Source organism: Pseudopipra pipra, chromosome 21 (genome assembly GCF_036250125.1).
Source record: "Pseudopipra pipra isolate bDixPip1 chromosome 21, bDixPip1.hap1, whole genome shotgun sequence".
Taxonomy (NCBI): Eukaryota; Metazoa; Chordata; class Aves; order Passeriformes; family Pipridae; genus Pseudopipra; species Pseudopipra pipra.
In genome coordinates this window covers 11,176,232-11,191,766 of record NC_087569.1, presented here as the reverse complement: position 1 = coordinate 11,191,766, position 15,535 = coordinate 11,176,232, and the positions used below count along the sequence as shown (strand labels likewise).

Genomic DNA, 15,535 nt, shown 5'->3' with positions numbered 1-15,535 from the left:
TATAAGTATGGTATTTCAATTTGTCAGTTCTACTTATTTATTAGACACTGGAAACAGAGTAGAGAAATTAAGTCAACTTCAACCACGCATTTTGGGACAAGAGCAATGCAAGATTTGTAATAGAGAAAAGGCAAGGATTTTTCCAGAGTCAGCACACAGAAGTTTACTGCTCAGTCTAGCTGTAGCCAGATGAAATGCACACCTCCTGTGCTAACAGGCAGCAGGTTACAAATGATACCAACAATCATCTGTGACAAAGCAAGCCAACAGAATGAAGCTGGGAGAAATGAGTGCTCTGAGTCACTGGCACCCACACAGCCTGACCAGAGCCCTCATCAGTCACACAGTCACAGGCTGCTTTGGGTTGGAAGTGACCTTAAGGCTCATTTTGTTCTGCCCCACTGCCATGGGCAGGGACACCTTCCACTAGGCCAGGCTGCTCCAAGCCCCGTCCAATCTGGCCTTGTTGGCTGATCAACTTCTATGAACTGTTTGTGGCCTGCCCTCCTACTGCAGTGACCCAAAGGGTACACAAGAGACTCAGGCAACGACTTAACTCCTGATGCAATTCCAATCTCAAAAGATTTGCTCCGTTTGATAAACGGAGAGCACAAAACCAATCCAGTTTTGTCTTCCTGTTTCTTAAACATTCCCGGGTGAAATCAGTCTTCAGAGCTGCACAGTCTCAGACCATTTCAAATCTGGTTACAAAACCATTCTCTCAGAAATGGCCAAGTCACCCAATGGTTATTTTTCCCTTTTCTGGCAAGGCAATAAACTGTACAAGTTCATCAGCTCCAGTTTTAAAACTGCCCAAGCAAACAGGTAATGGACAAACATGTTCGAAACAGATGCAAATGCCATAAAACTGACAAACTCTGAAATTAAAATACAGATGAAGAACCTTGTTTGAACTCACCACATCTAACTCAGCTTCCTTTTTAAACACCGAATAGGCCTCCTCGTAGCCATTGGAACGGAGGTAATCTGCTATCGCTCGATTTCTGCAAAACAACATTGGAAGTGCAATGTAAGGAGGCAAAGAAAGATTGTCATCACAATGTAGCACATTCTGGTCAGATCCTTGTCTGCGTTCTGAAGTGAAATAGCAAAAAACTGTCATAATTTACTCAAGAAAAAAGTAGAATTCACAGATCAGTTTGCAGCATGTGCTTGTGGTAAATTGAGGAATTCACTTTTTATGCCATCAATAACTTTGAAAATATATTTTCATCATTTCCCAATTCTATTATCAAATACCAGCAGTTCTATCAAAAATAAAGACTAGAGAGATCTAAACCACAATACACAGTACGTGATGAGCACATGAACAAAGCAACTCTAAAATGTATCGGGAAACAAGTTAATAAGTGAAATTTAACAGAAATGCAACAGAAAAGCCATGATCCCTTACAGTTCATCTCGTTGCCTTTGTGACAGCACCATCGTGGCGGAGATGTCAGGTTAACGTGATCGAGCAGCGGCTTCTCCTCAAGAGCTGAAGTCTTAGGAACCCGGGATCCACAGTTCAGTCTGCCACAAAGTGGCTTAAATCACACGTGTTTTTCCAGGTGTGAAATCCAATAGGAAATCCAGAGGCATTCAACACAGAAGATTCAATCCATCTACAAGGAGGAGAAAGAGAGAGCATTCATTTCCTTGAAACAAGCATTCAGCAGGCAGCTCTCTCGGATTTCCCCAAGCAGTGGCTTTAAAGATCAGGTCTCTAATCCAGCACGGGGCCCTTGCAGGTACAGTGCTGCACAATTATAGCAGACAAATGACTTTACCCACTCCAGTAACACCACCTGAGGAAGTTAAAAGAACCACGTACTAAGAGATGGTACTTGCCTTTTTTTCAGTCACATGTTAACATGGTTTACCTACAGTTAATCTTTCATCTCGCCCACATTTAGGGCACAGCAAATTTTTAAACAGCTCTTCAGTCTTATCAGAGTGGCACCATTACCACGGGCCCATTACTGCAGCTGGGCCAAGGCAGTGGTGCGATCACAACACATCTGGCTAATTTGGGATGTGGCTGAAATCCAGCATGTTTGAGATAGTTCAAGTGTTGTGTTGTGGCTTTCACAACAGACTCATTTTTCCCACACACACTCCTTAGTATCCTGTGATTCAGTAACATGAATGCAGCATTCTCAGTGCACAACCTGCTTCAACTTGGCAGCTTCAACCTCCGCCACAGCAACATCAAACACACACTGGCAGCACTGCCTTTGCTCCCCACACTGCAGGGACCTTGTGTGAGCACCACGGGAAGTGCTGACATGGCACTTCTTGCACACCTGGCAGGTGCCTGTACAGAACTCATCATTCACTCCATCCTTCAGCAGCGAGACAAACTGAACAGGACACATGCAGAGGCTCAGAGAGAGCAGGTGGGTCTGTAACTCCCCACCCAGTGCTCCCACTGCCTCTCACCTCTGCCCCTCCCTACACACACAGGACACAGAGCTCACCAGCACAGCTCAATAACAGCTTTGGTCAGGAGCCTCTCTTAAACAATAGCCTTTCTGAAAAAAATAAAGAAAATACTGAGCTTGTATCATTAATGACTACTTATCCATCACAGGGGATCAGAGGCTTGTTTCTAAACCTATCTAGGCTCTGATGTCTGCTTCAAAATGAGCTTAAGCTGAAAGTTGCTTGTATTCCACTCTGCTGGTGGATTTTCCACATCAAATGCTGCATACCATAATACTCCCCTGCAAGCTAGTTAGGACAGGAGCACTCTAAACAGGCAAAACCTTACTTAATCAGTCTAACCTCTTCCCCAACAGCTATTTCAGAAACAATTCAGATGAAAACTAGAGCACAGGCTGCATCCTTTCAGAGAACAGAAGCAAACATTTCACTTACTCTTGCCTCGTACCTAATTCCTGCCAGCTAAAGAGACAACTGTTTTTCCACAGATGCCCCGTGCTCAGCACACACTCAGAGTATCACACAGCAATTAATGGAACTTTAGTTCATCTAAAAGGATCCCATCCCGCAGTGCTGAGAAGTGCCCTGCAGAGAGCGCTGCTGGCGGACACCCCGCGGAAACGGGCACGGGCAGGGAACGAGCCCAGGCACTTCTTCAGACACAGCAGCACTGCCGGGAGTGCCAGAGAGCAGAACACAGACAGCAACTGCCAAAACCCGCCTCTCGTACCGCCAGGGGAAAACCTGAAGGGGGGGTTTGTATTAGGAATCACCACTATGCAGTGGATGGCCAGTAAATCCAGTGCACTGACTCCGGTAAAAATCTCAGTATCTCATCAATTTTGATGTGGTATCTAGGAGATGCAACTATAGCACTTGTCTAAAAATAACAGCAACTGTGTTTGTAAGGCCATCCTTGACATGTCACCTAGTGAGAAATACATTTTCCCTCTCAAATATAAAGTAACCCCAAATTTCTCCAGTATCCCTGACACTTCCCAAACCTGGGCTGCTCCACGTTCTAACTGAATTGTCAGTGAGAATCAATCTTAGTACTAGATAAATTGCAACAGCTACAGGGCAAAGCAGCTACTCCTGCTATTAGCAAATTATAGCTGAGCCACAAGACACCAATCACTTGATCTACACTATCTCACTCCTCTGAAAAGTGGCTGTTCCAAGCACCCTGCTTAGTATTCCTGACTTTTTAACTACAAAGCCACCTGAAAAGAAGGCCAAGTATTTTTAGGGCAGTCTCCTTCATACACACCCCAGATAAAAACAGAACAGAATGAAAACAAACAAAACCAATCACAAACAAAAAAAAACCCCACTCAAGCAAAAATGTCCAAACCCCAAAAGCCCAAAAGGACCAACATTAATTACACACATGTGCCATCATGTGTACTGCCTTTTCTTTAGCTGCAGCAGACTTTGTGACATACAGACTTCAGCAGAGCAAGACTAACCAGTTCTCCTCCATCACCTGTCAGGGCTCCCAGTCCCCGGTGCATTCCCCACACACTGCTCAGCCACCAGAGGCAGCAAGGGGAACAAAACCAGCTCACTGAAACCACCACCTGTTCATTACATCCTGCCCGAAACCGGTTACTTTAGTATCAGCAGCTTATTGTGACTGAGGCAGTGTCAAGAGTGTCACATCTTTTTTGAAAGAAAAGATGTCTTTGCATGAAAATTTTACTTTGTTCTGTATTAAATACAGGAGAAAGCAGACTGAACTTACATAGAGCTATCCATGAATAACAGCTACTAATTAAGTGTAAACCAGAACGTGCCTTTTATTAATAGATCCACTTACACTCCTCCAAGCTGTAGTTTCTAACTTAAAACCTGTTTGATTCCCTATCAATAGTCTGCACATATAAAGCACTGAGTGGCAAACCTCTGCATAGGGACAATCTTGCAACAATAGAGGGCTACAGGTGTTTTCAGCAAGATCAGGTGTCTTTGTAAGCTGTTTAAAATTGGGAGCTAGACCTGGCTGAATGTCTGACACCAGAATAGGTACAACACATCCAACTGTCACCTCTCACTCCTCCCGGCAGCACAGGACCTGCACAGTTTTCTAACAACACTTTCTGACCTAAACACAATATCCTCCTCAGCTCCACCAGCAGCAGCAGATCCTCAACAGACAACTGCACCTCATCCCAACTGCCCACCTGTCCACTCAGCTACAGATCAGCTTTTATACTTAGGACTGGTAGAAATGTCTAAACAATAAGGATACAAGACCTACTTCATCCTTAAGTGCTGCAGGACTGAAGAGTGGCATACTAAAGCATAATCTAAAAAAAAGATTCATTTAAAAAGAGACAGCCAAAAATCATCACAGGCCAGAATTTTTTGCTGCACAAGCTTCTGAAACACACAGAAGTATTGATGAAGAGCAACAAACTGAGCAGAAATACTCAAAAAGCTGAAGAATCCTCTCCTGTAAGGGAAGATGGAAACAGCACAGTGCAGGTTCTTCTGATCTCACTGGAAAAAAAAAAAAACAACAACCAAAAAAAACAAGGCCCTCTGTCTCTTTACATCTAACCATCCCCTCCCATCTTCCTAAACTGGGATTCAGAGATTCCTGAGCTTCACTGCACCAGCCTGTCACTGGAACCAGCTGCCCTGGCCACAAGCCTCGCCCCACTGAGGACATGGCTCACTGGCTCACTGCCACTGCAGCGCTCCGAGCCTGTGCTGGTCCTGCCCCACAGCCAGTCCCACCTGGGAAGCACACCCCCACACCCCACACACCCACACCCCACACCCCCCCACCCCACACACCCCCCTTGTGCAGCCAGCTGCTGGCAGGGCACCCAGCCAGCCCCACAGCACGCTGGCAGTGGGCATCGCTGCCCTGGTGTGGGCAGGAACAGCCTCTTCCTGAGGGTGACTAAGAGAGAGGATCTGACAGACAGCTGCTGCCTCCTGGCTCCAAACACTGGGTCCTTCCAGTGATGGGGATCAGTGTGGCTGAAGTGCTTCCTAGATCACTGGAAAACTTCGCAATAACTTAATGAGAGACCTGCTAACCATTCATAAATGCACCAACAGCAAATTGGAACAGGTTCAGCTCCATTTGTTAGCTGAGACAGCTCTACAGGAGGTATCCAAGCACAATAGCTACACACACAGTCACAGCAATGAGGTAGCGAAAAAATAATCACTTTGAGGCAAGAGATTGTCAGAATTTCCTTCAGTTCATGATATATCATGCCAATAAATGATACAACTTGGCCTGCAGGTACTTCTACGACAGTGTTCATATTGCTTCAGGAGACATTTAAACACTACTTTCCATAAGTATTCACCAAATATAATTGAGAAGCAGATTATGGAATCAAATTAACTCATGAGCATTTTACTACCAACTTGCCAAAAATACCTGTTCATTTACCTGAATTGGCACCAAGCAAGAGCAAAGTTACTCAAATTAAAATTCCTAAAAGTGCCCATTCTGTACACATTAAAAAATAAATCTAGCCTGTAAATTCCTTCAGAGTTCCTTATGGTTTTACTTAGCAGAGTACACTGGATAGTAAACAGCACCAAAATTTGGTTTGAATACCCATGTCTGGCAAAGACACTGGGCCCTGAATTGGACATTTAGCTTTTATTTATTTCAAGCAAATCATCTACCCTGCAAAACTACCTTAAGACTAAACACACTTGAGGCCAGAAGTTTTTAGAATCAAACCCAGCCCATTTTCTTAGTTCTAACTGCTAAAATAGTGTCTAACTGCTAAAGTAGTGTATCTGGACATAACCCTTGACTTATTGACTCCTGTTGTTAATTACTGCAGAAACACCCACAGATATCACAGCTCACCCAAATATATCAGAGCAGGATGAGAGTTGTTATTTTGCCAGATTCCCCAAAGCCCTTAATTTCCTATTGCCATGGCTTTGTTTGGCAGCTGTAGTAACTCAGTGCTCCAGCTTTACGTAGCAGGGCCACCACCACCCAGCTGCTTCCAAGAAACACACACACTGCACTGGCACATAACTGAAGCCATAAACACGGAGGTCCAAGTAAACCATTAACTACTAGTTACTAACTCATGGTATAAATTATACCTTCAGTGAGATGCTACATTTGTCCCTGCAAGGAATTGGTTTGGTCAGGGATTAGCTCCCAGAAGGAATGAGGGCTTTTGCCCTTCAAACACCTTCCGGGGGTCGCAGCAGGGGAAGGCACCGCACTCGGTGCTGACCAGCTGCCAGCACCCACCAACTCAGCATTTGAACTTCTCCACTCAGCATGAGCCATCAGGAGGCTGTTTCACATAAAGTTCTTATGACGCCCCTCCAAATCCAAGCATTTTCATAAATGTATCCCAAGGTACCAAACTCTGCCATCACAACCAACCTATGCATCTTCTGCAGGATTTGATCAGTAAGTTCGGTTCGAGGTTCTCCACTGTCTCTCCTTTGCTCCCATCAAGTGTGTCAAAAATACTCTTAGGGACCAACACCATAAACAAACCCCTGAAATGGCTCAAGTGACTGACAACGCCCATTTGTGCTCTTCAGAAGAAGTCCCAGTAAAAGCCACTCCCAAGTGAGCTATGATCCACCCGACCTGCAGTGAGATCCCTGCTCCCCTTCCCTCAGGAGTGACAGCAGCACAGCAAATCCAGCTGTGCCAATGCCTCAGTCACTGGCTGTGCTCTGCTACCACAGCAAAGAAGTGTAAGAAAACCAACACAAGCACCACTGCAGTGCCACACAGAGAGCACAAAGCCACTGCAAGGTCATGGGGAACCACTGCTCCTCACAGACATGTGCTGGTTCTAACCAGAGTTTTCAAGTCACCTCAGTAAAGCTGCAGAGAAATATGAAGATGTGTTACATTGTAAGACCTTCATAAATTTCAGAAGTTCCATTTCACAGGCTTCTCACAGCCTGGGCTCCTTTCACCAAGAAAATCCTCATCAGCACCACAATGAGAGTGTCTCACCACTGGAACTCCAGGTTCAAAATCTTCATCATTCCAGTAATTTCAGTCCTCAAACCTACAGAAACATTTGCTTACCAGCTATTACAAAAAACTGTCAGTCAGCCTTAGTATGTCCTTAAGCACTTTTCCTACCTCCCATAAGTCTCACAAGCACATCTGTCCCTCCTGTATTTAATTATTTTTCTCTTACCTTTTGAATTTTTATGAGTTAAACAAAGAAAATCAGTTTCAACCTCATTCCTTGGTTCAAGGTTCTCCACTGAAACAGCAGTGAACTGCTCCACACACCAGCACCACCAGCCTGGCTTCACTCTGCTGCTGTTGTCCAGCAACCACATCTGGTAGTGCACATCTCAAATACATCCATGGCTCCTCCAGGAACTTAACAGTGAATTAATTCAATTTCTGCAGTTTTTACCACCGTTGCTTAGGCTCCATAAACAGTCTTCCCTACAAAAACACAAACTACGTACACTAAACACGTAACTGTAGCTAATTATATTCAAAATTAGAAGAGATACATGGCATCAATTACAGAGCCAATGCATCAGCAGATACAGAACACACCAGCACCATGCAGCTCTGAAAGCTCAGCAGAGCTGTGAACTGCTGTGCTTCAGGAACTGTACATTTTTGCCTTTTTTTGCAGAATCCTAATACTTTTAATAAACTCAGCTACAAGACCATTTTTTTCCTAAGTATTATCGCAACAACATTCTAAATAATATTATACAAGAACATTTATTGAAGGAGACAAAACCTGAGGTCACATTCTCAGACTGCCAGCTCAGGCACACCTAATATGAGGCACCTGGGCCTTAAGAGAGCACGTGAGCCATCATCAACACCAGAAACACACGAGCAAGTTCACATTTGGGAAATCAATTAGTTTTGGATTACTCGCATTTAGGTTCAAACTTAAATCTTAATTTGCAATCATTTAAAATTTCAACAACTCGTGTAAAACTCAAGAGCTTTTGGAGTGTCCAGCACACGCTACCACCTTTCAAGCGGATTGTCTAACACATTCTACTGACCTTAAAGGGCTTTTAGCCTGAAAGAAAACTCCTCGAGTTTACTTATGAATTGTTAATAAATCCAAAATCCTACTTCAATTAGCTCCCTCTCTTCAGGTAACTTTACAAACCCAGTGAAAGGCCTGTCACTTATTAAGACCAAGGCCACCAGAAAGACCAACTGAACTGATACAATCAGAATTAAATTCCACAATTTTTAAAGCTGAGAAGATCCATTTGTGCATTAATAAAGGAGAAACTCTTGTTGCATTGTCTCTTGCTACATGGCTGGCACAGGAGATCCTTACAAAGTTCTTTGACAGTGTATCTTGTTTCATAACATATTAACAAGAGGACTTAAAGTGGTTATTTCGGAGTATTCCCAGGCAGTAAGAGCTTACAGTCCTTATGGATGAACTAGACTGCAAGAATTGTTCTCTTACACCTATGGATTATGTTGCTAAATTCTAGCAAGTATATAATAACATGTCCTTTTAATTTAAACTAATTTTTAATGGTCTGATTTTGTTTTAAACCCCATAAGCAAAAAGCTGCTTTATCAAACTCAAGACACAGAATAGGACAGCTCTTGGCACAGATGTACTCAAAACCAGATTCCACAGGACTGAAGTAATATCCATGCTTCTTGGGCAAAACTATTAGACCCAAAAAGGTTCCTAGAAATCTGTCTCTATCTGTCGATAGGAAAGAAAAACAGTAACAAGTAAAATAAAACATCAAGTTCCTTTCCTTTCCCGCCTCCATCTCGCCCCCCCAGTACAGCAGTAAAGCTCATCCACAGCACAATCAGCAGGGCACAGCCAGGCAGCTGCTCTTAGTGCAGCAAACAGACCTTATCCTAGAAAATATTGGAATCCATCACCTGCTAAGCCGGCAGGGATGAGTCGGAGAATACAAGAAAGCTACTCATTTATGAGCTGGGTTAATCTTTTTTCCACTTTTCAGCCTACATCAGTAAAGCTGGCTGAGGGATTACGACAGAGTGAGCTCCAACAACTATCTGATTCAGGAAAAACAAAACAAGAAGCAAATCTGATCTGAATTACAACTCTGAGCCTTATTTTTAATTCATATGTTTAGTAAGCCTTTTATTCTGCAATTAAGGAAGTCTCAAAATGCCTGCAGGTCAACGCTTTGCCTGATGTATCAATGTAGCATCCAGAGGACACCATTCTGTGCAGTGTTTGTAACAACTCACCAAAAAGATTTCCCAGTCAAAGGCTTATCAAAGGAAATATAATTTTAACACAAAAAAGGTGAAGAATTCTACGCCTGTTTTCTTCTCCATTTCACCTACTTTTACAGCTTTTGCTACAAAGCTGATACAGTAGTTTAGTTCTGAAAATAATTCAACACCAAATCCACGGGGAACTAGAAAGCAAGCCATAGGCAGACCAGATATAGTGCCTGTGTTCTGAACACTTGGAATTGTAATTGTATCTAAAATGTAATTGTATCTAAAATGTAAAGCTAAGGAATGTCACCAACCAGGAGCAAGTTGGCTGCTCCACTTGCATGCTGCCCAAAGAAACACCTGTGTGTTTCCACATCCACTCCTGTGCCTGCCTACGTTTCCACATCAGTTCAAGCTGTCATCAGCATTTAGCACATCACTGGCAGTCACTACCCATCTTCAGGATTATAAAACAACAAAAGGCATTTCTGGTCTCATTACCCTCCCAGGCACCAACACTACATGACTTTGAGGCATCTGGACCAAATTTGCTTGGAAAATATTTTTTTGGGGGAAAAGAAGTCTTTAAATGAATTCAGTCTTGACATTTGTCCTCCGTGTATCACTTTGGTTTTGCAATTCTGATAGAGTAATTCTCAGGAGGAACATCTCGAGCACAATCACATCATTTCATTTTAGAGCCTTTGAGCTTCCTCCAGGTCAGAACTCCAGTTAGCAGTGCAGTCTACATGCAGGCTTTGGTAGAAAACAAGGGAAAACATCCTTCTTCTAACCTGCCTGTTCAGTTCTGTGTGAAAATGCAAGTACATTTAGCTACCAATGAAGGAACAGCCTGGAAAAATGCAAACTGCAGTAGAAAACAAACCTCTAATGTGTGTGAGAAGGTTTTCGCTGCTCAGTGTGCTGTGCCAGGCTAGGCCAGCGAGCAGGGTTAGTGTTACAGGCTCGGTGTTATACACTGCTCCTGACCTGCTCAGAGGAAGCACAGCAGGGTCAGCTGCACGACTGCAGCAGGGCCTTTTTCAGTATCATTACTGCTAGGGCAAACAACACATACACATTTTGGGGTAGCAATTCTAGACCACTTATTTAAGCTACTTTCTCTTGGCCACTAAGAAGAGTGCCTGTACTCACTTGTGCTGGTCACCAGCCACACACTGGATTTGAACTTTGTTCTTCTCAGTTCTTCCCCCTATACCTCTCTGGCTTGAAGAATTAAGTAATAGACTTACACATGTAAAGGAGGTCACAGGACTATATCCAAATTTAAATAATTCAATCATTAAACCACTTGTAATACTGAAAATGTGATATTAACAAAAATGACTGTAAACTGATTAAATTTATATACGAAAAATATCTGGAAGGAAACTTAAAGGAACACTTCTGTTAACACCTTAGAAACAGAAGAAGGTCAAAACCACAAAAGAAATCCAAACAAGAACTCCGACAGAACTTCTGCTTGTCAATCCTGAGAACACTGTTAGTCCCTTAGCCATTTTCAAAGCTCCTTGACCAAAAATGGCTTCACTTGCCCAGAGGAAAAAAAATCCAACCCAAAACCTAAAAGCTAATCATAGTTGTCATATATAATATCTTACTCTGCTACAGGGAACGGAACTCAACCTTTCATGACACACAAAAGTAATGAAATCAGGGTTCTGGTAGAAGATGTCTGTTTTTCTTATGACCCACCTTCACCTACTACACTCCTGTCTCTAAAACAGAGCTGAAGGTGAGAGAGAACCTTCTACCAATGCTGATTTAATAGACACCATCTGTTTAAAATACATACACACATTAATGACATCCTTTTAATAGACTACAAAGACACAAGCACTTAAACACACCAAATTCTTTATCTAATCTCTTTCTTCACCCCAAAAAGCAGGTGAATACAGCACAAGACAAACTGCCAAGGTTGTTTCTTTATGGAAGAACCAGTCATTTATCAGCAGCAAACAGGCTAAATGCTTCCAGCTGATTTTCCTCTAGTCTTAAAGAAGGATAAACTTAACACCTTTGCTTTAGCATTAAGCAGAAAAACAAGGCAGAGGCAATCTCGGGGGGAGAGACGGGGGACCACTTGTCTAATTAAACCAGAAGAACTTATGGTTTGTGGAGCACAACAGGAACAATTAACACACATACAAGAAGAGGGCGTAAATAATCTCAGTCATGAAGGCCCCTGTGCCATCCCAGATGCAAACCAGTACAGCATCATGCCATAGAGCCTGTCACCCCCAGCCTTACCTCACAGGAGGTGTGACAGCTGAGTCACCCTCCAGCCCCGAGAACAAGAGGTGCCTCTGAACAGCCCTTCGACCAACTCCCTCAGCAGAGACCTACTTAACAACGGATCCACGGAAATTACAGGCCAGCCATGGCTGCAGCACCACCTGCAAACCTCAACTACCACACTGCCCACCACTGGAAATACCTTCTCAAGGCTGCAGCATTAAAAACATCAGGTAAGTCTTCCAGAATCAACACAATCACAATGACAAAGATGTATTTATTACATTTATTTAATCACAGTCCTTATCCTAAGTCCACAAGCAGCCAAGCCAAGCCAAGCTGCAGGGCTCACTCAGAAGCAGTACCAGTAAGGAGGAAATGATGAAAATACTTCTAAATGTGTTAACTAACAGGTACTTTGAATTAATAATGTTGATTTTTTTATACAGTTATACATGCATCAGTGCTCTAGGTACTGTTCAGTGTGACAATGCTGTGCACATGATTAGCTTTGAAAGGACTGTATGCTTATATTCCTGAGGAAATGGAGCTCAGCAGACACTTATTTTCTAAGTAACATTTTTTCTTTGAAATTTCCTGGCAGTACATGCCAGCACCAAGTGAAACGATAGGTGGCTTCCATGACACTGAACTAAAAGCAAGAGAGCCTAAGTCACACCTATCTAATCCCTAAAAGAGAGAGCAGAAGGTAAAAAAAAAAAAAAAAAAAGAAGCTTCTAAATTGGCTGAATGAGACAAGCATTGCCTCATCCAAGTCCTACCTCAAGGAGTATTGAGAAGAAAAGGCCCTTCTTTAAACTACTAAGATACAAGTTAGCAATACACATCTGTTGGGCCAACCTGCAGCACCCAGCATCGCCAGGGTAAAACTGCAACTCAACTGCTCACCAAATCCTGCTTCTTGCCAATGTTTCTAAGATGTAATATTCATCTGCAGGTCTCAAAACATGGTAGGAACGAGGAAAAGCTTTGTTCTGAAATTACTGTAATACACAAACCCAGCCATCTAACACAACCTGAGCTGGGGACCCCAGCACTCAGCTGCCATGCCCCGCTCTGCACCTCAGTGTGGCACAGTCCTGCCCACAGTGCTGCCCACGGTGCTGCCACGTGCGCTCCGCCAGCGTGGACAGCAGTCACAGAAGGGATTCTGAACACCTTTATGTACTTGAAAATTCATTTTAAACAGGTCACAATTGTATCCTACTGTAAACGCTTATTTTTAAAAACTTAAATTGAAGTGTAGCCTATTCTGTCAGGCAGATGAAAAGACAAAGCAACATCACCCATGAATAAAACTCCCCCAAACCACACTGGGAGCACCATTCCCTTGTGTCAGCTCCCGAGAAAGTCCCTGCACCCTGCGAGGCTTCACCAATGCAATATGTTTTTAGTAGTCATCTGCCAATGATATTACAGCTCTTATAAAAGGAGAAAGAGGAGCCCAGTTGTAACGTCACTGACAGATCGGGGAGTATGGACAATGTGTAACTTACTACTTCTCTGTAACAACCCCTGCAGGAGAACCCCAGAATCATTCTGATCAACACACACGGTTCTGATCCTTGGGAAAAATCTTCAACTGCCACCACAAATCACATGTTACAGGCTGGAAATTCCCCCACACCCTACAGGAAATCTGAAACTATTATCTATTAAGAATAATTAGCAATTTCTATTGTCCTCTTGATTTCCTAAATTTAGGCCTAAGCAGCTCTTATTTTCAGCCTGAGAAGTATTTCAATGCTCACTTCATGGACGTTTCAGCTGCCCTCCCAATCTTTGCCTTTAGTTTAGAAAATGGGCCTGAAGTTCACCAAAGTAGGAGAGAGCTGCCTGAACCTGAACTATTCCAGTGCTGCTCCCCTTTGTACCACAGTAATTCCAGCCCTCTGGTTCAGGAATACAGGGCAGATACAGAGGGTTGTAAATAAACTTATAAACATACTGAGCTACCCTGAGGTAGCATGGACCAGTTATTGTCTGCCCATAATATTCTACAAGAGGGTACAAACACATTATAATTAATGATGGAAACTGGTTATGGAGTTCTTGATGGAAGACACAGTTACTCCAACTGGACAAGGCAATCAGCAGATGCTGATTCAAGAGCTGTCCCATCCACAGCAAGCTGGATAGACAGCAAGTTGGTGAGCAGACAAAGGACACAACCTGAGCCCCCAGGCTGGGAGGAGCACAGGAGACAGGACAGGCACAGGAGTCAGCAGGACACACAGGGCAGAGCTTGCATGCAGTCAGAAGGGGAAGTGTTGATGCCTTTTGCTTCTGTAGAACCCAAATGAACAAGTTACTCCTGTACAGAAAGGGACTGCCATCATTTCAAGGGCAAAAATCACCCAAAACCATAAGGAGGCAAGTGTTTTATTGAGTTCTTCACTGGTCTTAGCCTGGATCCGTGTTGACTCGGACATTTGGCACACACATCCACTGAATCCTGGAACATCTGCTCCAGGTGAATGAACTAGACAGAGCTTACACAGAAGCCACTGCCCCTTATTTTAATTCTGGGCATATTAAACCAAACACAGTCTCCTCTGTGGCCATCTCCCACCACAAACTGGACTCCAGAACCGAGACCCCCATGAAAAAGCAAAAACTCAACCTGCTTCAGAATCATCCATATTCGGTGTTGTACTTGCTCCAATCAACACTGAATTCAGGTGGGAATGCCATGGGGAACATGGGGAACATGTGGAACAGGAGAGCAGTTCCACAAGCAGCCCTTCCTAGGTGCTTCCTCCCATCCCTATTGTATTCCCCAAACCCTTTGTTCTAATGCCTTTCCTACACAACTTTCAGCAGCAGTGTCACCCCCACGATGCAGCAGGGGGACAGCAATGCTCTTACAGAGCCACAGTGCTCAAAAGGGCTTCCAAAATCCTGAGATGTTATTTTACAGGAACTTGGCACATGGAGAAGGGCAATGCAATCCAGTCTGTACACTGACAGCAGTCACTCCACTGTAGTCACCAGAGATACCAGGGATTGTCTCTTCCTGTGTGCCCACCCATAATCTGGTCTGTCCAAGAAGTTCCATGGAAAAATAACAGCAAGAAGCCACAATACAGGGGTTTCTCTAGATTTCAGAGAATCTTGTGTCCAAAACACCCGCACAAAAATTATAATTCTTATCTAAAGCGTAAATAAAATAAATTCAACAAGTGAATAAGTGGATAAATTGAAGCAGTTATCAGACAAAAAAAATCCGGCTTTGCAACAGTGACTGGTCACTTCTCACTGCCAGACAAATCAAGATCCACCCTGCAGAAAAACCAGCCTCAAAACAGAACGCGAGATTTGTTTCATTTCCGAAGGTTCCTGCACCATTAGATTCCTCCCTAAAGAAGAGACTTCATTGTTACGGCAATTAGTATTCCTCCACCCCGGCAAAGGGAGGAAAAAAAAAAAGCTCTGAAAGGGTAATCGAGCCATTTCGCAGCTTTGCCTCCTTACTCCACCCAGTCTCTTCCCTGCTCAATGGCTGCTCACAGCATCCACAAACATAGGAACAGCAACAGAAACACAGAAAAACGAGATCCCCGAGAACAAGCCGGAAATTTGCAACGCATCTTCCAGTTTAAAAATATTTTCTTTGTTTAG

At 43.5% G+C, this 15,535-nt stretch overlaps 1 protein-coding gene across 1 annotated transcript in view; it reads right to left on the bottom strand.

Annotated features, from left to right (window-relative positions):
- PAFAH1B1 (platelet activating factor acetylhydrolase 1b regulatory subunit 1) overlaps nucleotides 1–15,535 on the bottom strand; it is a 29,366-nt gene that overhangs the window by 12,122 nt on the left and 1,709 nt on the right. Inside the window, exons 2-3 of the mRNA XM_064678186.1 lie at nucleotides 1,415–1,625; nucleotides 920–1,004 (exon numbers count right to left, since the gene is read on the bottom strand). Coding sequence (XP_064534256.1) covers nucleotides 920–1,004; nucleotides 1,415–1,446 — 117 coding nt within the window. The 5' untranslated portion in view covers nucleotides 1,447–1,625. The remainder of the gene's footprint in view (nucleotides 1–919; nucleotides 1,005–1,414; nucleotides 1,626–15,535) is intronic.